At 37.3% G+C, this 27,625-nt stretch overlaps 1 protein-coding gene across 50 annotated transcripts in view; it reads left to right on the forward strand.

The window, feature by feature from the left end:
• The window catches only part of LOC127516487 (receptor-type tyrosine-protein phosphatase delta), a 456,273-nt gene extending 448,829 nt beyond the window's left edge, over positions 1–7,444 (forward strand). For all 50 annotated transcript variants that reach the window (XM_051901159.1, XM_051901162.1, XM_051901178.1 and 47 more), the window contains 2 exons: positions 699–834; positions 4,663–7,444. In XM_051901159.1, the coding sequence (XP_051757119.1) occupies positions 699–834; positions 4,663–4,731 (205 nt within the window). In that variant the 3' untranslated portion in view covers positions 4,732–7,444. The remainder of the gene's footprint in view (positions 1–698; positions 835–4,662) is intronic.
• Positions 7,445–27,625: the final 20,181 nt, after the last annotated feature.

Below are 27,625 nucleotides of genomic sequence, written 5' to 3' on the forward strand. Positions count from 1 at the left end.
TGTAATTGGGTGTAATTCAGAATACGGATGCTCTGGAGTCACAATGGAGCTAGAGTCGCATCCATGCACTTTGTGAAGGTGCAAGGCAATAAGGGTAGACTGAAAGGAAGAACTCTATATTGGTATGCTTCAATATATGCTACATATGCTATGCACAGTGAAGACCCTCGTGAACTGACTGAGCATGCTCCACTCCCAAACAAACAACACAGAGATCATGTGAGTCATCAACTGTTAGAAAGTGGGGCACAGTGGCACACACTTCCTAAATTTCTTGCTCGAAAATTCTTATAGTAATTCTAATAGACGATCAGGACGTTCAATTTTGGCAAACAGTCGCACTGAAAATTGTAATTGAAATCTGCAGAAACACATAGATAAAGTGTAAATAAAATAAACATCTAAATGTGTATTTTGGATGTTTTCTTTCCACTAGTCTAAAAGAAGACATGTTATGAAGCAAAAGAGACCTCAAGACTGACCAGTGCATGAAAAACAATGGTTTTGCCTTTAAATTAGCAAAAATATTGCCAGTAGACACGTGTTAGGTTCAGTCAATTTTGTTTGCATATTACAAGAAAACGGTTTGAAATATCAAAAATTCAGTGGACAAATGTTGTGAGGCATCATCTGAAGACTCTTCAAATTACGAATCAGATTATTCTGTGTTTTAATTGGTTTGTTGAATGTCTCTGCAGTGCTGGCGTGGGCCGGACAGGAGTCTTCATCACGCTCAGTATCGTTCTGGAGCGGATGCGGTATGAAGGCGTGGTGGACATCTTCCAGACTGTCAAGATGTTAAGAACACAGCGGCCGGCGATGGTCCAGACCGAAGTACGTAACAGATTCACACTTTGGCTTAAAATACTAACTCTTTAACTGTCAGTGTCCTGGTACAGTTGGCGTGCTTTTTATTGCCTTTCATTCGAAAAGCTTAAACACTCAAATTTTATCATGTGAAAAGCATTTTGAAATTGGACCATGGAAACGCTACTGGATGGAAACATTTTAGCAGCTCAGTTTTTGTGATATCAACTTCAAATTTGGTACACAACAAAAATATATATTTTTTATAAAAAAAATGTTTAGTTCAGAACATTTGCTTTTCAGTATACTTAAACTTTTATAACTCTTTGAAATTTTCATGCTTTCAAATATTCTTTCAAATAACTTTTTATGCTTTTCAAATGCTTCTGAAAATAATGAGTGCCCTCTTTAAAAGGAAATCAATCTTAGATCTGTATTCCAAAGCATTCATAAATTACAACCAAGTTCAGTTTAAGACAGTTAACAGGTTAAATCAGGATCAAAAATACTTTCTCTTCCTCAAGCATTCAGCATTGTATTAAATTAAAACAGCTAATAACATGCAGGTCAGTTTAGTGATTCATCTTTCAGATGTCCTCTATGATTTTAGTTCGATGAAGAGACATGTGTGCATTGAGTTTGTGACACTGATGAGGAAAAGAACGTGGCTTTGTTCGGCCCGCAAACGCTCATTCTCATTTATAACGACAAACCCTTCAGGTTAGCCATGCAAATTGGTTCAGATAAGCAATTTCACAGCTAACCCCCACAATGGCCTTTTCCAGCGTCAATGGGGTAAAATTATTTTCCACGTTCAATGCGACAGCGAAGTGATGAGGCTCGAATATCACGCTCGGCACAACACAATCCCTCCTTTTCACCTCGGAGTGGCAGCGAGATGCGCGACACAAAAGCAGCGGCATTAGAGCTGCGCGCGCAAGCCTTCACGTCGCAGACCGCTGAACTGATGTGTTGCTATGGAGATGAGAGGAGCCACACATCCGTGAATTCACAGAGAAATCCATAAAATCTGCTCAGAAGATGTCACATTACATCACTGATGTGCTTTACCAAAAAGATTGCATTTCAAACGTCGAGTCATAGTTTCTTTCTGTTTAAATCCTGCTTAGCTTTTCATTTTGCAATAATAATAATGCCATTGGATTTTTTTTTTTTTTTTTTTTAACTGCCTATCATATACACTTCCCAGTAAATTGAAGTCCACGAAGTCTAGCAAACTTTGTGAGTTTTCTGTTATATCATTAAATATGCACATTTATTGAGAACAACATATATGACCATATAATCTAGTATTTTGTATTTATCCTCACTCTCTATATATTATTAGATTATGGTTAACAATGCAGTATTAAAAAGACCTCAATTTGTGTCCTCAGGTTACAAATCAACGCTGTTAACATTATACATATATTAAAATATGTACTATAATCATACATTGAAAAACAAACAAAAAACTTGACCATTATCATTATTTCAAGATATAAACACTCTGAGGACAAGCCCATTTTTCCCCCCCTTGTAAAAAAGAAGTACACTTTAGAATAATTCAAAAAAGGCTACATTATGGAAATAATACTTTAAAAGAATATATGGTAATACCTTAAGTTCACATTAGTTGCATTAACTAACAACGAGCAATACATTTATTACAGTGTTTATTAATCTTTGTTTATTGTTCATTGTTAGTTCATTGTTAGTGTAAATAATATTAACGGACACAACTTTTGATTTCAATAATGTATCTGTAAATGTTGAAATTAAAATTAACTAAGATTAATAAATGCTTTAGAGGCATTCTCATCATTAGTCCTTGTTAATTATTTTAGTTAACTAATGGAACCTTATTGTAAAGTGCTACTGAATATACGTAAGTGCGAACTGAATGCAATGTTTTCAAACACTTAAATGCATGTTAATTGCAGTTAAACAAATTAATTTATTTTAAATACAATTAGCTGAAATGTGGAGTGCTTTTTGATTAACTTTATGTACACTCAAGTAGCCTTATTTCATTAATATTATCTGCAAATACAGTGTTTTTATAAATATACTTTTAAGATTTGGATTACACTACAACTGCACATTCAATACAATTGAATTAATAAGTATTGAATTAACTTTTTTGTGTTATGCTTGTCAGTAAGGGATTATATTCAAATGTAAGCCCTAATACCATGATTTTGTATAGTAAATGGTTAATAACTAAAACGTTTATATATGTAAAAATATCAGAACTAAATTGTCAAAAGTTTCACGTCAAAATTATGTGAAAATGTAAAACTTTCACGGCTGCTACCATCCAACCCTGTTAAAGGGTTGGTTCATCCAAAAATGAAAATTCTGTCATTAATTACTCACCTTCATGTCGTTCCACACCCGTAAGACCTTTGTCCATCTTTGGAACACAAATTAAGATATTTTTCATAAAATCCAATGGCTCAATGAGGCCTGCATTGCCAGCGAGACAATTAACACTTTTAATGCCCAGAAAGCTACTAAAGACTATTTAAAACAGTTCATGTGACTACAGTGGTTCAACCTTAAAGTTATGAAGCGACGAGAATACTTTTTGTGTGCCAAAAAAACAAAATAACGACTTTATTCAACAATATCTAGTGATGGGCGATTTCAAAACACTGCTTCATGAAGCTTCGAAGCTTTATGAATCTTTTGTTTTGAATCAGTGGTTCGGAGCGCGTATCAAACTGCCAAAGTCACACCCCCCCCAATGGTGAACCATTGAAATTTAGAAACACTTATCATGTAATGAAGCCTCATTACTGAAATCACGTGACTTTGACAGTTTGATGCGTGCTCCGAACCACTGATTCGAAACAAAAGATTTGTAAAGCTTCGAAGCTTCATGAAGCGGTGTTTTGAAATCACCCATCACTAGACATTGTTGAATAAAGTCGTTATTTTGGGGGTTTTTTTGGCGCACAAAAAGTATTCTCGTCGCCTCATAACATTGCCAGTGGCATAGTTCCTCAACAAACCGCCCATACCGGCGTGATGAATACGATCCTCAACTGGATTAAACTAGAATAAATACTTTGAATGTTGCGATCCTATCGGACTTATGATAGCTACCTGAATCGTAACAAAGCACTGTTTGCCAGAGGAGAACTGGCCCCCCGACTAAGCCTGGTTTCTCCAAAGGTTTTTTTCTCCATTTTAACACCTGTTTGCCACCTGATGTCACCTGTTGGAGTTTGGGTTCCTTGCCGCTGTCGCCTTTGGCTTGCTTAGTTGGGGACACTTGACATTTGACATTTGATATTCAACAGTGCTTTGCATCTGCATTGTCACCATTTTCTTTAAGAGCTGCTGTGCAGCCAAAATTATATACCAGTTATCACTGTAAAGCTGCTTTGACACAATCTGCATTGTAAAAAGCGCTATATAAATAAAGGTGACTTGACTTGACATTAAGGTTGAACCACTGTAGTCACATGAACTGTTTTAAATACGTCTTTAGTAGCTTTCTGGGCATCTGAAAGTGTTAATTGTCTCGCTGGCAAAGCAGGCCTCACTGAGCCATTGGATTTTATGAAAAATATCTTAATTTGTGTTCCAAAGATGAACAAAGGTCTTATGGGTGTGGAACGACATTAGGGTGAGTAATTAATGACAGAATTTTCATTTTTGGGTGAACTAACCCTTTAATTCCTGTTAATTCTCTGTTAATTCCCATAATTCTTTCTGAATTATGGCCAACATATATTAAGATTCTTAATAAATCTCCATTAAAAATAAGATGAATTAATGCACATAATGGATCTGACTAAGAGTTTGACGTGGCACTGATTTCACCCATTTCTCTCTGTCTCTCAGGATCAGTACCAGTTTTGTTACAGAGCCGGGTTGGAGTATCTCGGGAGCTTCGACCACTATGCAACATAAGATCTTCGTCACGCTGTCAGGGAGACGGATCGGCCATCGGACATCCAGCGGTCATTTAATTCTTCTGAGCCATAAATACCTGCTTGTGAAAAGAACTTAAACTCTTCGATTACATGTTGGATGTGCAACGTAAACCTAGAAATACTAAAAACGACAATAAAAGACAAATATCCAGGTGGACCAAGAAAAATCACCCCGATCTGATTTCAAAAAGTGAATAATGAATAAATAAATAGTAATAATAATAATAATTTCAGACAGGTGAATCAAGACTGCTGAAGCATCGCACAGAAATAATCGTTGCTTCGAGGATTCATGAATACAAATCATAATGGAACATTGTTGAGTCAATAAACGAAGAGACGCTGTGAGACGGGGAGCTCGATACACAATGTAAAGAGAGTTGGTTTTGTTCCACAATCAATACGAGGAGATACGTCACTGATGAAGAGAGGAGACTTCATCACCACCACCACCATCATCATCATAAAAGAAAACTAAACAAATGGACAGAGCTGAAACTAATAACTACGACACGCTGATCGTTAGATTAGATGTCTGAAGAAATTACACAAATAACACAGCTTTTCTTTTAAGTTCTGTGACTGTGCTTCATTTTTTTTAATGACAGAAATCAGTTCAAACTGACCGTATTTTTTTTAAACAATGTTTGTTTTAGTTTCTTTTTCTTTTTTTTTTCTGATGTCCTGATGTTCGCACCTCTGTGCTCTTCTTTATTTCATTGTTTTGCTGGTGGTTTGTGGCATTTTGTTTTGTAAGCACACACACACAAACACACACACACACACTGAATCATGGGGTGGGCAGAGTATAAAGGTTAGAAGATATCTCAGTTCTTCCAGAGAGAGATATTAAAAGATAAGATGTCTTTATTTATATAACATTGAAATGTATATTCACAAAACATGACTAATATGCGAGGAGATATAGATATATAATTAATATATATTAAATGATGGTGGGTTTCTGTACATCCGTTGGAAGGACGTTTTCCGCTGGAATGCACATCAGACGGACGGACAGACGGACACAGACTATGTTTAAAGCATCTTTTCTTGTGCAATAAATTGATGTTTTACAGCCAGAGGGTTCGATTCTCGTTTGTTTAACGAGGACGGGGTGATTGTCGTCATATTCACAACCTCATGGGTTAAAGGTCATCGTCTTGCATCTGTTAGGCCACAAGACATCCACGTGTTCATTCTTTTGCATTTAGAGTGCCTTATATTTATGCCTGTTCTTTTTTACGATATTCATTTAACGACTTGTATAGTTTCAGTAGTTCATGTTCGAGTATTTATCGATTGATTTCCCACGCATACGGATTTATATTATATGAAATTATATATGCAAATACGTAATTCCATCATTACTGTTTAATTTTCTGTGGCCTTAATTTGGCTCAGAGAAAAAAAAAGGAAAAAAAAAAAAACACGACAAGGGTACGAAAAAGAAAGAAAAGCGTTCGATAACCGTCTGGCCCGATACTGTTAAATCATTTCTTTTATATTACTCATTATAAACTTCTGAGTTCCCAAATGGCACAAGCAGAATCCTGGGAAAAATGACTGACTTTCTGTCTTTTTAAAGACCAAGCTTTAGCGTCAAATGCCCCTGTCATTTTTGTGAATTTTCGGCAGTGGAAAATGAACCTCAAAACCTCTAGTTCAAAGAACCAATTTATTCTGAAAATCCTGCAGAGCTCTAGGCGATAAGATACTAAGTATTTTAACATGCGAATTTTGAGACAAGAATATTATTTGACACTTGAACCTCACTGGCTTTGTGGATGTGCATTCCAGATGCTTTTTTCCCCCCTTTCTTGTTTCGAATAGATGAAGCATTTTATTGTCAGTCCGAAATCAATGTTTTTGCTTATTTTGTTGTTTATTTCAAATGTTTTCATCTCACTTGGGTCACAATGTCGAGCAACAAGCAGCTGTTGCATAGCCTCATGAAACTGTCAGCGCCACCTAGTGTTCAGCGATTCAATGTGCAATCTGCTCCACGTCGGCTTTTCTTTCACTGTTCTGGATCTTATTTGAATATGCATGAGTTCAACTGCAGTGGGGGCGAGTAGGAAGAATTGCACTTTGTATCTCTTTATCTCTATGCACTGCCCTACTGATTCCGCACCCATTACGGATTTTACTTGAACCCAACGTACGAATCTCCTTCAAACTTCACTTGGTGTGTATGTAAATAACACAGAAAAGAGACTACCCAAGTAATAAGAGAAAAAGAAGAAAAAAAAGATTAAGAAAAAGCTAATCGGTTGCGAAAAGAGCATCTTTAGCAGGTGATTTCGAAGTGTCACTTCTTCCCCCGTTCAGCCGGTTGAAAGACTGAAGCGTCACGAACGCAAACGTGCACGTGGTGTTTCTAAGCTCCCTGTTACTCTCACATCTGGATGCATAGACTGAAATTAATTCAATTCAGTTGTAAAGAAAAAATGGCTTGTTAAAAAAAGAATCATAAAATTACCTCTAATTAGTTGTAAATGTAAAATGTTTTTTGATTTGTTTTTTTTTGTTTTTTTTCCTCTCTGAATGAATGGAGTGCTTTTTATTTTCATACTTAGATGACATTGGTGAAAAGACACATCTGTACGAGAAGCCGTCCTTCTGTACTTTGCTGACACAAGTTCCATTTGTTATAAATGAATTCTATTAAAAAATGTAAGTGTTATGCACATGCGTTTCCTTCCTTTTCTCCTCTGAGCCTGGGCGATCAATGGGAATAAATCGCTCAATACTTCAATTCTGTTATGATAAAATCACAGTGGTACTTTTATTTTATTTGCATTATTATTAGGTCACAGTTTAAGTAAAATACTACTGACGCATAGATTTTACTGTGCATATCTACATTAGCATTCTGTTAGGTTATTCAGTTAAGCATGTTTTGATGTCAAGTTAAAAAAAAAAAAAACAGTTCAAAATGTCTATTTTTAAGCTGGTTTGTTTGCAAGAAAAAAAAATGATGCCTAAGAGCATGATTTTCTATATTTTACTCATTGTCATATTTTTAACCACCTTTGGAATGTTGCGCAAAAATAGTAGAGCACATTTATATTTGTTTCACGAAGCCGAGCGTAAATGGATCCAGCCGAATAGAAATCCAATGAATCAAGACGCATGAAGTGAGTCTAAATGCCCCCGATAAGTGTCCTGTCCAATCCTGGAGAGATTTGTGATGTTTTATGTCAATGCGGTTTTATGTCACATGAGAGAGAGTCTGAGCAAAATTGAGTGAGGATGATCTAATGAAAGACACTTATGAGAAAAAAATGGAGATCTGAAAGAGAAAACGGGGCAGGAGTAACTGGAATGTACGTTAATGATTCCAGACTGCCATGTGCACAAATCCCACAATGCCTCTGTTCTTTGTTTAAAACACTCTTGCTCTCTTTGGTTGTCTAGCAGAAAAGAAAACAGCAGTTACAGTCACATCTAGTGAAAGCGCTCCAGAGGGTTTAATGTGTGAAGTTTGTATTTCTGCGAGTATGAATTATTCAGTAAAATGCCATTTATAATTTGTTAAATTTGTCTAAATCAGTAAAGAGGTGGATGAAAGTCTAGTCTTGTATTCCTGGTTGCAGCGAGTTCACAGCATGTAAATGGCTTTAAAGAGAGGAACATCATGTTCCTTTCAGGAATCCTTATATTTATCATTTGAAGGTTACCCGGTTTTCGCAAGTTATGCTGTCATGACAACAAGCTGAAAGTTAGATATACAGTAAACTGACAGAGAAGAGGTAAATGATTCAATCATGTAGTTAAGTCTTGTTTAAAAGTTTAGCTTACTGTCCATAAAAATGTTTAATTACAAATATATTTGAATACATGCTATACAAGTTAATAGAAACTACTTTTTTTTTTTATAATTCCATCAGTCAGATCAGTTGCAAATAAATAAATAATAATAAAATAAAATAATAAAGCCAGTGGTGAGGATTATGAGACCTCAGACAATGAAATTGTTGAATGCAATTGTTTGTATGGAGCCATTTGGCAAATAAAAGCCAAAAGAAGTGTGGGTAAAATGTGCCGTGCAGTTTCTGGGCCCACCAAGCCTGCACTCCAGGGTTAACAACATTAATTTGTCACCATTGTAACTTGAGAATATCCACACATAGACACATAAACTCACAAACTGTTAGACCTACATGTTCTTTACACAGGTACCCAGGAGTTGAGTGTTCATTAAGCATGAATACCATTAAGGAAGTTTGTTCTAATAGACTAATTTACACATACAACACACACCCCTGAGTCAAATAGAAAGTGGATTTAATTTAGGGTCAGTCACAGAGAGTGGCATTGTTTTGGATTGTTTGTTCTTATGGACTGTTTCAATGAACCTATTTTTGAAGCATATTGCATAATGTGTCCCAATGCAATCTCACAGCAATTTGTAAGTATTTTACGAAGTAATGAATTCGTACGACCTCACTCTTACATTTTCGCATGATTTGTTTAGACCCCAGTGAAAGGTAAGTTTAGGGGCAAGGTAAGGGGTGGTCCTTCTTGGTGAAATTCACCACCTCGCAGAATACTTACGAATTACCATGAGATCTGGTTGCTTGTCCTCTATTTTTGCTCTTTTTGTTAAATTGTAACAATTTACCCCAACATGTGTTACCCAGTATGGGGGTAGATTCTAACAAAAGCACACCATGTATCAACTCAAAAGAGCTGTATCTTGCAGAGGTTTGAATTTGTTTTTAGTAGTAATTAAATATGGGTGGTTATATATATATATATATATATATATTATATTATATATTATATATATAAACGTTTGAGCACTCTAGCTCAAAAATTCAGTGAGTTACAGATGCTGAAGCACAAAGTGTTACAACCCTGTCTCCTCGACATAATAGCCTAAGTAGGCCTACTATTTTATTTTTTTTAAGTAGTCTATTCTAAAGCGTTCTACTTTTCATAAAGGTAGTTAACACGTGTGATTTAAATCTTGCGTTTCTGTGCTTTCTGTTGATGTTAAATTGGCTCCATCACACTCATGAAGATGCAGTCGGTTTATATCGATTAAAGCGTCCCGTGACGTTGCGCAGCGTTCGGTAATAATCCCGTGAATCTCTTTCCACCTTAGCGCTGCAGCCAAGAAAGCCCTCGCAGTTCGCTTTGACCTCCGGGCACACGGTGTCGATTATTCCAGGCTGGCAACAGCGAAGACTTCATCAGCCTAATCAAAATAAATCACCAGAGCAGCAGAAAGTGAGCGGCGTTAAGCTCTTTGCCGTTTCCCCGGAGACCCGCGGCCTCTTAACGGCAGGCAAATCCATTATAGCGGGAGCAGATGTGGCAAGTCAGCGTTCCAGCGCAAGTCTGGCCGGAGAATCCGCGATACGCTGCTCGACCGCAGTCGAGGACACGACGACCCACGTTTCGGCCATAAAAACGGCTGTGACCAAACAGCTAATGAGAAAAGGCCGTTTCTCCGGGATGGTGTGTAGAAAATCGAGTGGGAACTTCACAGTTCCTGTTCCCTGCAGCGAGAGAATCAGCCTCTAATTCAAATAAGATGTCAAGTGCTGATCTTTTTATTTCCTGTGACAGTCAGAGGCGGTTTGGAGTTTGGGATAATTTCAGCTGATAGTCGGCCCTGCTGGAACCCTATCAGGGTTTTTTTGGAAGCCTGGACGGAATATTAATTAGAAATAAAACTGCTGCGATGTAACCACTGTTTGCAGAAGCTCTCACTGATTGTGCGTTTGAACAGCTGCACGTTTGATCATGTGACACTGAATGAAAATTTGTCACATGCACTTTCCATGATCAAACATCATTCGCAACCTTTACTTGGGTAATCTTATGTATTTCCTAAGCTTTCATACTACTATTCCCCTAAAGCATGTTCTAAGATCATTTTACTAACGTTTACATTAAGTTATGAAAACCTTATTTCTAAATGTTCTCTGAACGTACACAATGTCTGTTTTTTTTTTTGTTTTTTTTTAATGTCTTGGTTATGCCAACATTAAAGGAACTTGAACATACCATTTTATCATTTTTGCAAACATTATTAAGGGAATGTTACTTTTGAATGCTCTATAAACATGCATAAACTACAGTAGTAACATAAAAAAAAAACATTAGACTCATCAAAAATGTAAAAAAAATAAAATAAAAATAAAAAAATAAAATAAACCCGGGTAAACTGAATCCTGGGTTATCTTCACGTTTCACATGGCTCATAATTTACCCAGGGTTAACAATTATTCCTGGGTATTCATAAGCTGACGTTTCACATTGTACATTCCTAAATCCTGGGTTAATGTTCTTATTTGCATATTTGCAGTGTCATTCATTGATTGGATAAACGCAGCACGTGACCTGTTTACATAAGCTTTGGCCATAACCCCGTGCTAACCCCGCTTCTGAAAACTGAAAACGTTCCTTTACCCGGGGCTAAAAGCGCTGTTTATAACAATAACCTGGTGTTAAGCGCAGTGTGAAAAGCCTAATAATTTAATAGTATGGTGTATGGCCTCCTTTTGCGGCCAATACAGCATCAATTCGTTGTGTGAATGACAGATACAAGTCCTACACAGTGGCCAGAGGGATTTTGAGCCATTTCTCTTCCAGAACAGTGGCCAGGTCACTATGCGATCGATGCAAGGAAAACATTTTCTGACTTGCTCCTCTAAAATACCCTGATGTTGCTCAAAAATATTTAGATCTGGTGACTGTGCAGGCCATGGGAGATGTTCAACTTCACTTTCATGTTCATCAAACCATTCTGTCACAAGTCTTGCTGTGTGTATTAATTATCATGCTGATACATTTCACCCCCTTCAGAGTACAATGTTTGAAACATTAGATGCACATGCTCCCACAGAATGGTTTGGTAGTCCTTGGCACTGATGCACCTATCAAGGAATGCCATGATATTTCAGCCAAAACCATCACTGATCCACTCGTGCTTCACTCTGGGCATGCAACAGTCCGGATGGCAAGTTTCTTTGGGGCTTCTTAACACTGTAACTATCCTGGACATGGGGAAGACAGTGAAGGTGGACTCATAAAAGAACAAATGTACACAGCCCAAGATTTGCACTGTTGGCACCATTGAAACTGACGTTTGGCATGACCAAAAGTTTGGATAGCAGCCCGACCATGAATATTGACCATGTGGAGCTCCCGACAAACAGTTTTTGTGGAACAGAAGAGTTGAGGTGCGCATTTAATTCTGCAGTGATTTGGGCAGGTGCAGTGGCGGCCCTAGGCCGGGGCTTGCTGGGGCTATAGCCCCACCAGAAATGTGCTTAGCACCGGCGCAGCCCCCCCAAGGATTTTCTAATGATTTTCCTGTTTTTTTACTCTGTGTCACTTTCATTAAAGTCATTAAAACCTAAAAAATAAAATAAAATTGTAAATGTGCCTATAAACAATGGTTTTACCAGACTGTCCCTATAGGTCGTTTTCAAGCACCTTATTACGACCTATATTTACGTTTTGAAATCGCAATGAACCACCCCTTGGTTCATTGTGATTTCACTTTTTTAACTTTAGTTAGTGTGTAATGTTGCTGCTTGAGCATAAACAGTATCTGCAAAGTTACAGCGCTGAAAGTTCAATGCAAACGGAGTTATTGTCTTTTAAAGTTATGGCAGTTTAATGCCTACAAAAACGACCGGTTTGGACTACAACAAGCTTCTTCCCGGGTTGGTAACATCATAAACCCTGCAAAACACTGTCCCCGGGAACACGCAACTAAGTGAGCAAGGCCATGTCACGCGGCATATGGAAGCGGAACAGTTGTCTACACTGGACGTGAGCGGAGCGTCGCAACGCGTCAAAAGATAATAGAATCCATTATAATAATCAGTGATATTGTCTACACCATAGAGTGTAAAAAACACTGTCTACACTGGATGCGGCACGGAAGACAGCTTCCAGAATCTACACGAGTTCAGTATTTAATGTTCACGAGTTCCCACTTTAAAAGCAGAAACTGCTGTTTATGGGCACTTAACTGTATGTTTTATAGTTTGTACGTGTTTTTTAAATGTATAGTTCTGTTGCTATTTTTTCGTTGCATCAAGGACGTAAACAAAGACCAACGCGTCTTTGCTTCGCTAGCCAGTTAGCTAAATTCTATTGCATACTTCTCCAACAAATGTCAACAAACACCAACAAACTTCTATGTTCATAGACAAACAGTTGTTCATACTATAAATTAAACGCTACCTTTACAAAAATGATACTACTCAGTCATGTATTCGGCTACAGTAAAGCTTTAATCAGGATAAAACCGTATATTAAACGCTAACAAACAGCAGTTACATTTACAAGTGACAGCATCTAAACACTTTGACACAAATACAAATGGAAATAAACCGTGCTTGCAGAGGTTCTGCTTGACCCTTTTCATCATTACTGCTATCTGGGTCTGATTCGGGCTCAATTTGATAATATGGACGCCATTATTTACATTTCCACTGAAGCACATATATCAACTAATGGTAAGGGGCGTGGCGTCAGCAAATCACAATACACTGGGCCAGCTAACCAATCTGAGCACATTGCGTATTTCGGAGGTAATGGTATCATAGAAGCAGGAATTCAATCCGGCCGTTCAAATGACAATGGAAACAGCGGTGTAGAATAAAGGTAAAATATATGAAAAATACAGCGTTTTTTTTAAAAACGAAGCATTAAGACATGTTAAACTGCGCCCCATAAACACAATCAAGCCTAGAAAAAAAACAGAGAACCACCCCTTTAAAGTCATGCGCCCTCTAGCTGGCCTAAAAATAATGACAATGTCGTGTTATGTCTGTCGTCATGAAATGACGTATGACCGTCGTTACCAATCAAAATGCATGTTCATTTAAATGCAATGTGTGGACTTTTTACACCATTTGTCCTATTTCCATTTAGCAAAACTCATTTTTTTATTAACGACTACACCCACGTTTTAAAACGCCATGTCAAGTTCAACTTTTAAAAACATGTCACCCGACACCCTGCGCTCTTTACCATGTTGTTTGCATTTTAAAATCACAAGCACGTTCCTTCATTTAGCTCACTACAGTATACGTACGTACGCCTATGTGTCTATGAGACTGTAGTCGACAAGTTTTATTAAACCGTTGTTGAAAGAGCTGATAAGGTGTTAAGCAAAACTGATAGGCTACCGTGCTTAGTAACTGTGTACACTTTTCAATGAGACCTTATAAAGGTATAGTTTAAGGTAAAATGGGAAATTTAAAAAGTAAAATGCAATAAATGCAGGGTATTGAAGTTATTAAGTTATTGATGTACATATTTTTTTTTTCTTAGCACCCCCTTTGAACTTCTAAAAAAATTCTGGAGCCGCCACTGGGCAGGTGTGGTTTTACTTTGGATACAATCCAGGTTAGTACCTGGGCATCCCTTTCAGGCAGCTTCCTCTTGCGTCCACAGTTACTCCTGCTGGATGTTGTTCATCCTATGTGGTGGTATGCCGACATTACCATGCATACCACAGCTCTCCATACACCACAAAGACTTGCTGTCCTGGTCACAGATGCACCAGCGAGACATGCACCAACAATTTGTCCTCATTTGAACTCTGATACAGTATTTCTCCCAATATGTTGTGTACATTGCAATATTTTATGTACAGCTGTGCTATTGCTCTGCTAATTCAACCTTCACACTCTGCTCTTACTGATGGAATGTAAATTAGTGAAGACTGGCCACTGTGCATAAAGGTGTGAAACCTCCAAAACTATATTTGCCATTGTTTCAGTTTCGTTGTCCAACCTAGCTGTAGTTATAACTGACTTAGTATGTTATAATTTCGACTTTTTTTTTTTTTTTTTTTTTGATTTCTATTTTTTAATATCAGTTATTAGTATGTCATACATTTTACCCAAGCATGTTTTTTTTTTTGTTTTTTTTATGTGGCAGAAATAGGCTTCCATATTGCGGTTTCATGTGTTTACTGAATACGAGAGGAATAATAACCCGTTTGATTCTGAGTGTGAGCGTTTGCTTTGCTGGACAAGCTTTCAGAAGTGTTGGCTTTTTCTACGGGCACAGGTGAACATTTATAAATTCTCCGCAGCCCCACCTCGTTACGCGTCTGTCAGTCAGCCTGAGCTCGTGCCGGTGCCCGGAGAGCTGTTTTGTGACGCTGTGAAATTGATAGCCTCCCCGGCGCTCAACTCATCCGGGCCTCTGCCGTCTGAAGCGAATTCCATTTTCCTCTCGGAGCGATGATGTCCTACCTGAGGCAGCGGAGCGGTGAAGAAACGCCGCAGACAGTCGTCTCGTCTAGGAGACGCTTCTCTGCCCCGCTGCTGCGCGTCTGCGGCTTCAGAACATTCCGGAATGTTCCGCTGTGACACGGTGTGATGGGCGCATTACACTAACGCAGACAAGCCGGGAACAAACGCAGGACGACACAATGAACGCAGGGAAGAGAGAGAGAGAGAGAGAGAGAGAGAGAGAGAGAGAGAGAGAGAGAGAAATTCACACTAAAAATTATCAGGCATTTTTGTTTACAGTATTATTGATAGGCTACTCTAATTTTCTTTGTCACTAATTGGGTAATTATTAGTTTTTTGTTGTTGTTATTGTTTTTTTTTTGTTGTTGTTGCTATTTTTATGAAATTATTGTAAAAAAACAACAACAACAAAAAAAAAACTTAACAACAAACTAATAACAGAGTGGTGGACTAAGTAATAACAGTCGACAAAATAATAGCAGGGTGAACAGGTTATTAGTGGTAGCCTATAATGGATGGCTGGATGATTTCCTATCTCTCACTCCAACCAGTTACAATATCACTTTTGTTTGAATTGGATTTGATAGGAAACAATATGTAATATTATTATTACATAATTAATATGTAATATTTTTTTTTTCTTTTTTTTTCTTTATATAGTGTCGATATGGCAACTAGCAAATACACTAAGTTTCGTCATGCTAGCATGTGTGGAAACATTTAAACCATGTGTTACAACTTAGGTTAGGTTGCGCCCCGCTCACCCTTACTATTTTCCATTTTGAAAAGGTGATATTTTAAAGAAAATTTAGGACAAAGAATGTCTTTCTCTTTTGAAACGTATGATTATTACTGTTACACCCCGTCTAGGGAAAATGGTGCAACATGAAATACTCTGGAATGCAGTGAATTTAGAACAACAATGATGAATTTATTGTCTTAAATTGGGACTCATTCAGGAGCTGACTGGGCCAAAATAACAAACAAAACTTTATTAAAAAAAGAAAAAAAAATTTGTATGTGGATAAAATCAGGCTCAACCAATGGACTAAAACATTTTGTGTTTCAATATACCTCAATACAAATGTGATCCAAAATAAAATTCCCCACAATTCTAAAGCCATGGCAAAACATATTTGGTGAAAATTTGGCCCACATGTCCACATTTAGCCCAGAAGTTCTTGCTACTTTTATTCTGGATATTAAAACAAGCACATATTATTAATATTTGCTATCAACACTATACACATCACATTCTGTATGTTTATACCACCCAAGTGCTGCTGTGTAACCATTTTTTTTACTGAAGAAAATATTAGCTAAATTGCCTTCCTCGTCATTCAAAATGAAGTCTACCCAAGGAACAGGCCATGTTTAGACATATAGTACTTAATAATATACTTAATAATTATTAATACAAACTTAATAATATTTTGTAAACACCAGTGTTGTTACCTGAAGCTAATTAGAGTTTTCTATAGTGTGCCATAGCTAAGCCATGCATGGCTTTCAGTTGTGTGCCATAATCTGGGCCATATGCAAATGATATTCCAAAAGAAAATTTCCTCCAATTCTAAAGCAATGGCAAAACATACGGTGAACACTTGGCCCATTTGTGATCAGCCATGTCATATTTAGGCCAGTTATGACAGCTATCTTCCACGTTTGGCCAAAAAGTTCTTGCTATCTGGGTAGTAATGTGAAAAAAAAAAAAAAAGCTCAATAGAATATAATTCTTGATTTTTACTTAGAAATGAAAAAGGAAATGTAAAAAATACAATACAAAAATGACTACCTATTATCACGATTAATACTTTGGATTTACGTAGACCATTATAGCATATCCTTAAGAAATACCCAAGGGCTGAATTCGTAATAGTTTTTATTTTTTATTTTTTTTTTTACTTTGGCTGCAGTAAATTTGGTAGAATGGCTCTTATAAACCTGCAGTACTATTTAAAAAGGAACAGATCTTTCCTCCTTGTTTATGACACACATAAAGGAACAGCATGAATCATATTCTGAGAGAAAACAATTAACCTTTATTAAAAGCAGGTAATTGCACTCCTTCATTAACCATCATGCACGAGTGCCGTTTAGAAGGGTGGGCGGTACGAGAGACGGCCGGACTGATGCATGTCAGGCAGAGGTGAAGGAGTGTCTCTATGGCAACAGTCATGAGGTGACAGGTGTCAAAGTGATTGACGGCACACCTGAGTGCGACGACCCAGTATAATTGTACAGTGTGTGACATTTGCAGAAACACACCTAATGTAAAGTGGCTTTCTCACTGACTCTCCTACAATTACATTGAAGTCTAAAGCGTGCGTCTGGAATTGTCTCTTTGGTGTCTCAGCATGCTGTTTGGCAGCTGTAATGATCTCCGCTGGAAGTCGATGGGAGAGAACAAGAGCATCAATCAGCTGCGGAAATATGAGCAGGAGGTCTGGAGATGTTTGATTCAGTGTGAAACCGCAAACACCTACGCATTGGAAATGACCATCATGACAGGAACAGCGTCATCACGGCCACCGCACCGATCACACAATGCCAACACATTCTCTCTCCCAACTGGTTACATATGGACGCTGGTCAGGACTCCTTGGCGTTTAAAGAATTTTTTTTTTTTTTTTAAAGAGAGATTCTGAAAGCTGAATAAATAAGCTTTCCATTGATGTAGGCTATTGTTTATTAGGATAGGACAATATTTGTCAAAGATACAACTATTTGAAAATCTGGAATCCGAGGGTGCAAAAAAATCAAAATATTGAGAAAATTGCCTTTAAAGTTGTCCAAATTAAGTCCTTAGCAATGCATATCCACTCACAAAAATATATATATTTTTTTAAATATTTTGGGTAGGAAATTTAAAATATACCTTCATGAAACATATCCTAATGATTTTTGGCATAAAAGAAAAATCGATAATTTTGACACATACAATGTATTGTTGGCTATTGCTACAAATATACTGTGCAACTTATGACTGGTTTTGTGGTCCAGGGTCACATTTTTCAATGTGTAGTGTACTCCATTGCTTTCAGTTGTTTTCCTTATGCATTATATCAAGATGCATTTAATTCTGTGCATGAATTTTCAAAAGTAGAACTATGCCATCAAAGTACTGAGAGCATTTGAGAGCTGCCAGGTGGTTCATGCTGCATAGCTTCTTCAGAACCACTGCACAAGCTGTGATGATGTAACAGCTGTTTCACAATTTTCCGGATTCACAGATGAAAAAGATCACGTGTGTTTTACTTATTCTGATACCTTTAGTTCCACTAATGCTCACAAATCTGTGTTTTTTTTAACACTAAAAGGTTTTTTTTTTTTTTTTCATGAAATTTTGTTATATTGTGCATACTGTACATGTTTATCAAAATAAATCTGATAAAACATATACATATAAAACAACCCCCACTTTATTGATGTTCAATCCTTAATGCATACCTCGGGTCTTTATCGACCTGGGACGTCATTCACTACCCTCCTCCTCATTCATTTTTTAAAGATAGACATCAACCTTCTTAAGGTGGGAACACACCAAGCCGACGCCAATGAACTAGTGGCGACGAAAGCAGACTGCGGGGTTGGCTCAAAAATCCAAAGTTGCCCTTACACAACCGACGCTTGACAGCCGACGGCCAAGTAGCACGTCCATTCTGTGCCTGCATAAGATGAAATGCCTTTCCATACCAGCAGGTGGCAGTAGCTGAACAGCCAATCAGAATGATCAGATGGCCCGACGAGCTCCGACGCTGAATCAACATGTCGAATCGGCAGAAAAAAAGCCGACGAGGACCAACTTCAGCCGATGGTGTGGAACACTCTAAGAAAACTTAGTCGGCTGACAAACAAAAACTGCCCGACGGCCGACCGTCAGCTTGGTGTGTTCCTGCCTTTAGTATTCCTCAATCATTTCATTATAAACAATATAACAAGAAAAATAAATCATAACATTTTAAAAGAATGCCTGTTTTCCCATTAATTTTTTGTAAAAATTGTATAGGGTCACTAACGACCCAAGGTGTGTATCAGTGTACAGGTGCTGGTCATATAATTAGAATATCATCAAAAAGTTGATTTATTTCACTAATTCCATTCAAAAAGTGAAACTTGTATATTATATTCATTCATTCCACACAGACTGATATATTTCAAATGTTTATTTCTTTTAATTTTGATGATTATAACTGACAACTAAGGAAAATCCCAAATTCAGTATCTCAGAAAATTAGAATATTGTGAAAAGGTTCAATATTGAAGACACCTGGTGCCACACTCTAATCAGCTAATTAACTCAAAATACCTGCAAAGGCCTTTAAATGGTCTCTCAGTCTAGTTCTGTTGGCTACACAATCATGGGGAAGACTGCTGACTTGACAGTTGTCCAAAAGATGACCGTTGACACCTTGCACAAGGAGGGCAAGACACAAAAGGTCATTGCAAAAGAGGCTGGCTGTTCACAGAGCTCTGTGTCCAAGCACATTTATAGAGAGGCGAAGGGAAGGAAAATATGTGGTAGAAAAAAGTGTACAAGCAATAGGGATAACCACACCCTGGAGAGGATTGTGAAACAAAACCCATTAAAAAAATGTGGGGGAGATTCACAAAGAGTGGACTGCAGCTGGAGTCAGTGCTTCAAGAACCACTACGCACAGACGTATGCAAGACATGGGTTTCAGCTGTCGCATTCCTTGTGTCAAGCCACTCTTGAACAACAGACAGCGTCAGAAGCGTCTCGCCTGGGCTAAAGACAAAAAGGACTGGACTGCTGCTGATTGGTCCAAAGTTATGTTCTCTGATGAAAGTAAATTTTGCATTTCCTTTGGAAATCAGGGTCCCAGAGTCTGGAGGAAGAGAGGAGAGGCACACAATCCATGTTGCTTGAGGTCCAGTGTAAAATTTCCACAGTCAATGATGGTTTGGGGTGCCATGTCATCTGCTGGTGTTGGTCCACTGTGTTTTCTGAGGTCCAAGGTCAACGCAGCCGTATACCAGGAAGTTTTAGAGCACTTCATGCTTCCTGCTGCTGACCAACTTTATGGAGATGCAGATTTCATTTTCCAACAGGACTTGGCACCTGCACACAGTGCCAAAGCTACCAGTACCTGGTTTAAGGACCATGGTATCCCTGTTCTTAATTGGCCAGCAAACTCGCCTGACCTTAACCCCATAGAAAATCTATGGGGTATTGTGAAGAGGAAGATGCGATATGCCAGACCCAACAATGCAGAAGAGCTGAAGGCCACTATCAGAGCAACCTGGGCTCTTATAACACCTGAGCAGTGCCACAGACTGATCAACTCCATGCCACGCCGCATTGCTGCAGTAATTCAGGCAAAAGGAGCCCCAACTAAGTATTGAGTGCTGTACATGCTCATACTTTTCATGTTCATACTTTTCAGTTGGCCAAGATTTCTAAAAATCCTTTCTTTGTATTGGTCTTAAGTAATATTCTAATTTTCTGAGATACGGAATTTGCAAAACGTGAAATGGTTCAGTAATTTACTGCAGAGCAAGTACTGAACACAGTCAAATATGGCTGTCACTGTCACTTGATGGATCTATCGAAGCTGTCAGCAATCAAAATATTGATTTTGAAGATGTTGAAAATGATAGTGTTTTTTTTTTTTTTTTTTTTTTTTTTTGAGATCGCGAATGGGCTCATATTCGCGATCTCAAACATATTCTCAAAACTATCGGCTGAATGTTTTATGCCAGTGATGATAGCATACACCATCTGCTCAAACTGAGGCCTTCCAAGCTCCAAAAGGGCTTTATTTTATTCTTCTGTATGTGGTAAATGGGAAATCAGGTCAGGTGGGTGGCATTAGCAAACGTGACTCAAGGCCAGTCGTCTATAAAGTGACGGCCAATTGAGCGAGTTATTGCCGCGTTTCAACACGTTTCAACAGTGCAGGGGAATGAAAATGCGGTAAGTTTGAATATTTATGCTGAAAGTGTTGTCGTGAACATGAGATTATGAGTGGTGTTTTTAAAGACTGCTTTGGTTAATTATTTGCAGACATTGTTTGAAGCCTTATTCGTGACTGTTGTGGAGACATTAATTGTTTACAGAATTGTTTACGGTGTGCAATAATTCCCATCACAGTATTGTACTGTTTGCAGTGGGGTCGTTCAAGGAGATTGATCAATTTCTGGTTTGACTATTTATGTGTGAAGTATTGTGTGTATTGGGTTTTTTGTTTTTTTAACATGTATGGGGTTTATTGTTGCCTTGCCCATGTGTCTTCCATTATGCAATTTTAATGTGTCCTGTTTGGCTTAAAACTCAGTATTAATTGATGTACATTGTGTAAGAAGAAATAAATTATTTATTACACCAGCACCCATCTCTGGGAAACTTGGCAGATTATTTTAGAAGTGAAAGAAAACATATGAAAGTGGGAGAAAAAAAAAAATGGTCATTGAAGTTTTAGTTTAGGAAAATGTATAAATGATTTCTTATTTATATAAAATATATATTTTACAAAACTGTTTTCCTCTAAAACGGCAAGAAAATCAAAGACAAAATCTAAATTTTAATCAAGTTGTTTCAAATTTTAGGTTGATATCTCAAAAATTGAGCCTTCTGTAAGATTTTGTTTGGGCGCAGTACCAAACTTTTCCACTATATAACATCCAGGCTCCATTGGTGACCACATAAGGGCTGTTCCATTTCCATATAGACTATGATTTGAGTGACCTGAACCATTTATTTCCATAATATTCATACAATTTATGAAACTGACATCCTATTCAGAAGTAGTATCAGAATGGCAGTATTTAGTTTGAATTCATTTTCATTGCCATTTCAAAATAAATAGCGAATGTGATATAAATTATTAAATAGTGAATGCGAATTAATAAATTACTGTTCCTCTGTTTTTTGTCTTGAAAATCAGAGAACTACAAATATGAAAACTACAAGTTGTAAGCTTTCACATGATATATAGTTTGTCAAGATTATTTTAGGTTTAGACTAATATATTGTTTTAAGTTTATAATGGCAAACATCCTGCTAGCAAAGTGTTGAATGATAAGTGTTTGTTGTTTCATGAAAACATCTGAAATGTCTTTTTGATAAATATAGCATCTAATCCACTTCATCTGTGATAAAAGTATGCAAACACAGTGCAAGCGTCACTACGGGAAACAGAAAGTGTCCGACTTTTATATTTATATGAACAAAAATTATGATTGCAGCAATTAATCCAGACCCCCATAATTACAGATTATATCTTAAATTATGAAAAATTGAAACACATACCTCATACAGGCCAGACATTTTTTTTTTTTTTTTCCAACCAGCAAATGTCTTAGTCACAGTGGTGGATAAATTATGTGACTCCCCACCCAGAATGCATTTCTCTCGTTATCAGAAAGTACTGCAGCTCGTGCTGAGAGAAAAGCTGCGATAACTGTTGAGACTGAGAGCGGACTGACACAGACACATGCAAGAGGTCTGAATCTGACCATATTTACATACATGTAGAAAACACCAAGATGTTGATTGCACCAGTTATGTTTTGAAACTTAGGCTAGTTGTGTAAATGAGCAGTGAGTTACTACTGATGTGTTGCACTAGTATACTACTTGAAAGCATAAGTCTATATGTATAAACTCCATATTTACAGAGGCCTTCAACCAGAAATAACAAATGGAATAAAACGGCTAAATGACTAAATTCATTAGGAAGTTCATGTTTTGCCCGAGAGGCAATGAGTTTTGTGGCTTGTTAGTCCATTTCTCAACATACCAAAAAATACTGATTCCTCATATTGCCCAGTCAAATTATTGTCAAATTTTAGAATGAAGATGCTCCTCCCCTGCAAACAACCAGCAAGAACCAAATCATGGTTAACGTCTGTGATGTAACACTTTAAATGTGTCGCTTACAAAGCACTGTGCTGCAGCTGATGCAGCAGCTCATTTAGGCACCCTTAAAATGTGCATTAAATAATAAATAAATAAATAAATAAAACTACACACACACACACACATATATATATATATATATATATACACAATTATTGGGACCCTTAGTAAATATGAGCAAAGGTGGCTGTGAAAATAAATCTGCATTGTTTATCCTTTTGATCTTTCATTAAAAAAATTCTAACCTTTCATCAAAGTAAAACAATTGAAAGTGGGGGAAAATTCACATTATGAAATACATGTTTTTCTCCAAAACACGTTGGCCGCAATTATTGGCACCCCTAGAAATTCTTATGATATTAAGTATATTTCCATTCATATTTCCATTTTTTTTTTTTTTTTTTTTTTTTTTTTTTTGGCACACCAGGGTGACTAGGAGCTTGAAATTGTCCAGCCATGACTTCCTGTTCCACAGGAGTATAAACATGAGGAAACACAAAGGCCAAATTCCCTTAATCATCATAATGAGAAAAACCAAAGAATATAGTTCTGATGCGCAGCAAAAGATTGTTGAGCTTCAAAAAATAGAAAGTGGCTGTAAGAAAATAGCTAAAGCATTGAAAATCCCCATTTCCACTAGCAGGGCAATAATTAAGAAGTTCCAGTCAACTAAAGATGTCACAAATCTGCCTGGAAGAGTATGTGTGTCTACATCGTCCTAATGTGAAGTGAGGAGGAAAGTTTGAGTGGCCAAAGACTCTCCAAGTATCACAGCTGGAGAATTGCAGATATTTGAGTCTTGAGTCTCAGAAAGCCTAAAAAAAATTATCAAACAGCACCTACATCCCCACAAGTAGTTCGGGAGGGTTTCAAGAAAAATCCTCTGCTCTCATCCAGAAACAATCTCCAGCATATTCAGTTGTCAGACACGACTGGAACTTCAAACGGGATCGGCTTCTATGGTCAGATGAAACTAAAAAAAGAGCTTTTTGGCAGCAAACTAACCAGATGGGTTTGGTGCACACATGGATAAAAAGTACCCCATGCCCACAGTTAAATATACTGCTGGATCTTTAATGTTGTGGGCCTATTTTTCTGCTGGAGGTCCTGGACATCTTGTTCAAATACATGGTATCATGGATTCTATCAAATACCAACAGATAAAAAATCAAAACCTGACCGCTTCTGCTAGAAATCCAATAATGGGCCGTGGTTGGATCTTCCATCAGGACAATGTTCCAAAACAAATATCAAAACCAACACAAAAATGTGTCACTGAGCACAAAATGAAGCTTCTGCCATGGTCGTCCCAGTTCACTGACCTGAACCCTAAAGAAAATGAGTGGAGTGAACTGAAGAGAAGAAGCACCAGCATGGAGCTGGGAATCTGAAGGATCTGGAGTAATTCTGTATGAAGGAATGGTCTCTGATCTCTTGTCAGGTGTTCTCCAAACTCATCAGGCATTATAGAAGACGACTCAGAGCTGTTATCTTGGCAAAAGGAGGTTGCAAAAAGTTTTGAATAAAAGGGTGCCAATAATTGTGGCCAACGTGTTTTGGAGAAGAAAATAAATAAATAAATAAATAAATATAATATAATATATATAAAATTGTATAAAAGACTGTTTCTTCACAACTGTTTCTTAACACAAGTACAAAGTTCTCTTTGTAATTGTCAAATGATAATTAATATAATAGATTTACTTTAAAGTACATTTTAAATCACTGTTTTAATAAACTTGTTGTGCTATGTACAATTTGATGTGTTGACTAACATACTAAAGCACATTTAAAGTACTCAATAGGCTATTACATTTAAAGTTAATATATTATTTTAAATGTTCTAAATTGTAACTTCATCATTACAAATATATTTAAATACATTGTATACAAGCTTCAGTAGAAATTACATTAAAGAATATTTTAGTTTAAGTGCTTATCAGTATATTCGGCAGTACACTTCAAGACAATAGAAGTAATTATGAAATTAAATATAAAGATGTAGCCTACTAAAAGCTGCAGTCCGCAAGTTTTGCATCTTTGTCGCCATCCCTGTTTGAAACCTGCAACTGCAGTTATTTGCGGAATTATCAATTTTACGTGGGTTGTGTATCGGCACGGCTTTTCAGCGTTAATCAAATTAATCAAATGTTATCATTCATTAATCAAATGTTTGTTGTCAGTCACCACATGTGTGGATATTGTACTTTGGAATCACAGATTCTACGTCTTGGAAGTATGACCAAAATAAGAATTTTCACCAGAAAATGTCATCTGAACAAGTAGGTAACATGTCTGCCACTTTTGTTCTGACCAACTGAGGGAAAAAAAGTAATAAATCGCACTGCCAGTGGTGATTAAGTCTAACGATCGCTTAGCTCGGATCACGTCAAACCGTGCAAATTATTATTATTGTTATACTTTGTTCTCAAATTGTTAATGTTAACTGTTGTTTGTCTGATAGATTAACACAATGACAGCCACAGGTGAACGCAATGATATTTATTAACAGAGCTCGTGTCACACATACGACACATCACACATGAACATAGCTCTCGTGTGTTCCTAGTACATCCGCACAGGGGGGTAGGAGGACATTCTTAAAGAACCCAATACATATTTAAATTGCAGCACATTAGAATACACAAATCATTGTATTTCTGAACAGATCATTTATCACAATGATCTACATTAACAACATCAGCATTGCGTGACTATTTAGTGTGTATTAGCGTTACCTGTAGATTTCAGTTTCTGTAGCCACTCCGCAGTCCGAAGTCTTTTGCTTTTGACTATGGGTGAATCTCCAGTTGTCACTGATGATTGTCAACTGGACCTTTCTGGATTACAATCCGCTATCAAAATAAGTTTAATTATTGCAGCTGCTGTGAGAAAAGGCTATAAATGACCCACCGCCTGTAGCATTGTCCACATGCCTTATAGCCTACTAGCTGGGACTCCTTCTTTATGTAAACAGACTTGACGTAATGACACAAAGACGAACGGCTGCATGCTCGAATTTCCTGTGGAAACCCACCAGTACCATCCGGATTAGGAAACATTATTACAAGCTTAGCGTTGTGAATCGGGCTAAGAAGATAGTTTTGAACACTGGCTGGTTATGTACTTGCTCAAATTGATTTTGAATCATTTTTAACCAAAAAAAGTTACAGACTGCAGCTTTAAGTCCTACTTAAGTGGGTCAAAAACAAACACTTATGTTTAACTGCACTTAATATTAATTTAAATTATAGGCCAAAACCTTTAATAAGGTTAATAACCTTTAATAACCAAAAATTTAATTGCAATTAACATCCAATTAAGTGTCTGAAAACATTACATCCTGTTTACACTTAAGTATATCATTTTAAAATATATTATATAATATATTATCTATTCTTTTCATGTGTAGTTGTTCAGAAAAAAACACTACTCGACTAATCAATTTTGAAAATATATACTTTCACATTCCCATTTCATATACAACACCAGTCTGTAGAAGAGAAACTGGCTTACGATACTGATCTGAACACAAGTCTTTAGTCTGGTGGTGTTGTTGCTTCTGTAAAAGTGTGCAAAAGATTTACTCTAACACAGAACAATAGAAAAATGCAACACTTGTTCAGAGCACAACTCACTCACTCTGAGCATGCACTCGGACAGAGAGACGGCAGAGAATATGATCCATCTCTTAGAAGTATGAACCATCAAACATATACATGAGAAAAAACAGCCACAGCAGCACGACAGCGACACACAGTCGTGATTTATCGAGAGACGGAGGACAGAGATGCATTTCTCTTACGCTGTGCATGTGTGTGTGTAGGAAGCGCCGTTTGCTTGTTTATGTGCTTTAATAGGATTCGATTTTATAGATTTTTTTGGGCAATCACCTCCCCCGAAATTCTTCATCCCGTTGCAGCGTGATAAATTCACAGGATTAAAAATGGCTCTCTGGCCTCTAAACGAGTGTGAAAAATAACAAAGATTCCGCTGCCTGCATGAACCCATAAAACACTGGAGTGTAGGACCGAATGTCCAGGAACGAACGTCCCGAAACGCATTCCACTCAAACGCTCTTGGCTGCGAGATCTGTGGGAGTAGATCAGATTATCGGCATGGAAACTGTGGGCTGATCACAGCTCAGCATCGTTTTAACACGGATTAAAAGTCAAAACTACCTTGTTAGCTTTTAAAACTCATCGGATTATAGGAAGAAATTGATCTGTGTCAGTTCCCACCTGTTCGCTGCTCTTCCTGTGATATAAATGTACCATCTAAATTTTTTTGTGTTCAATCATAAGGGCTGCGTCTGAAAACTTAAAAATGCTGCCTTCAGAGAACGCATTCCAAGGTAGGAAGGCATCAAGGCATATCCAAATCCAATGTTTGGGTCACTTCTTGTCTCCTGAGATACCTTCATCTGATTGATTTTTGAAGGCATCATAGATGCATCCTTCGCTGCCTTTGATATCCCACAATCCTGTAACAATCCCACCATTCTGTGACAGTTGAGCTAAAAAGAAATAAAGATGGCATCTGAAAGTTGCGGTTGGTGGACGGTTTGTGTGTAATGTAAGTTTTGACCAACGTTTTCCACTTCTGATGTCATTTCTAGCGAGAAATGACTATTATAGTAATTAAATGTGTGCTTATTAATCACTAAAGCTGACCATTTTGCTATAGATCATTATACAGTTATGCCGCCTCAGAAGTCTGTCTGAAATCAGTTTCGTGAGGTACCTTTGT

This window comes from Ctenopharyngodon idella, chromosome 7 (genome assembly GCF_019924925.1).
Source record: "Ctenopharyngodon idella isolate HZGC_01 chromosome 7, HZGC01, whole genome shotgun sequence".
In the NCBI taxonomy this organism is placed as follows: Eukaryota; Metazoa; Chordata; class Actinopteri; order Cypriniformes; family Xenocyprididae; genus Ctenopharyngodon; species Ctenopharyngodon idella.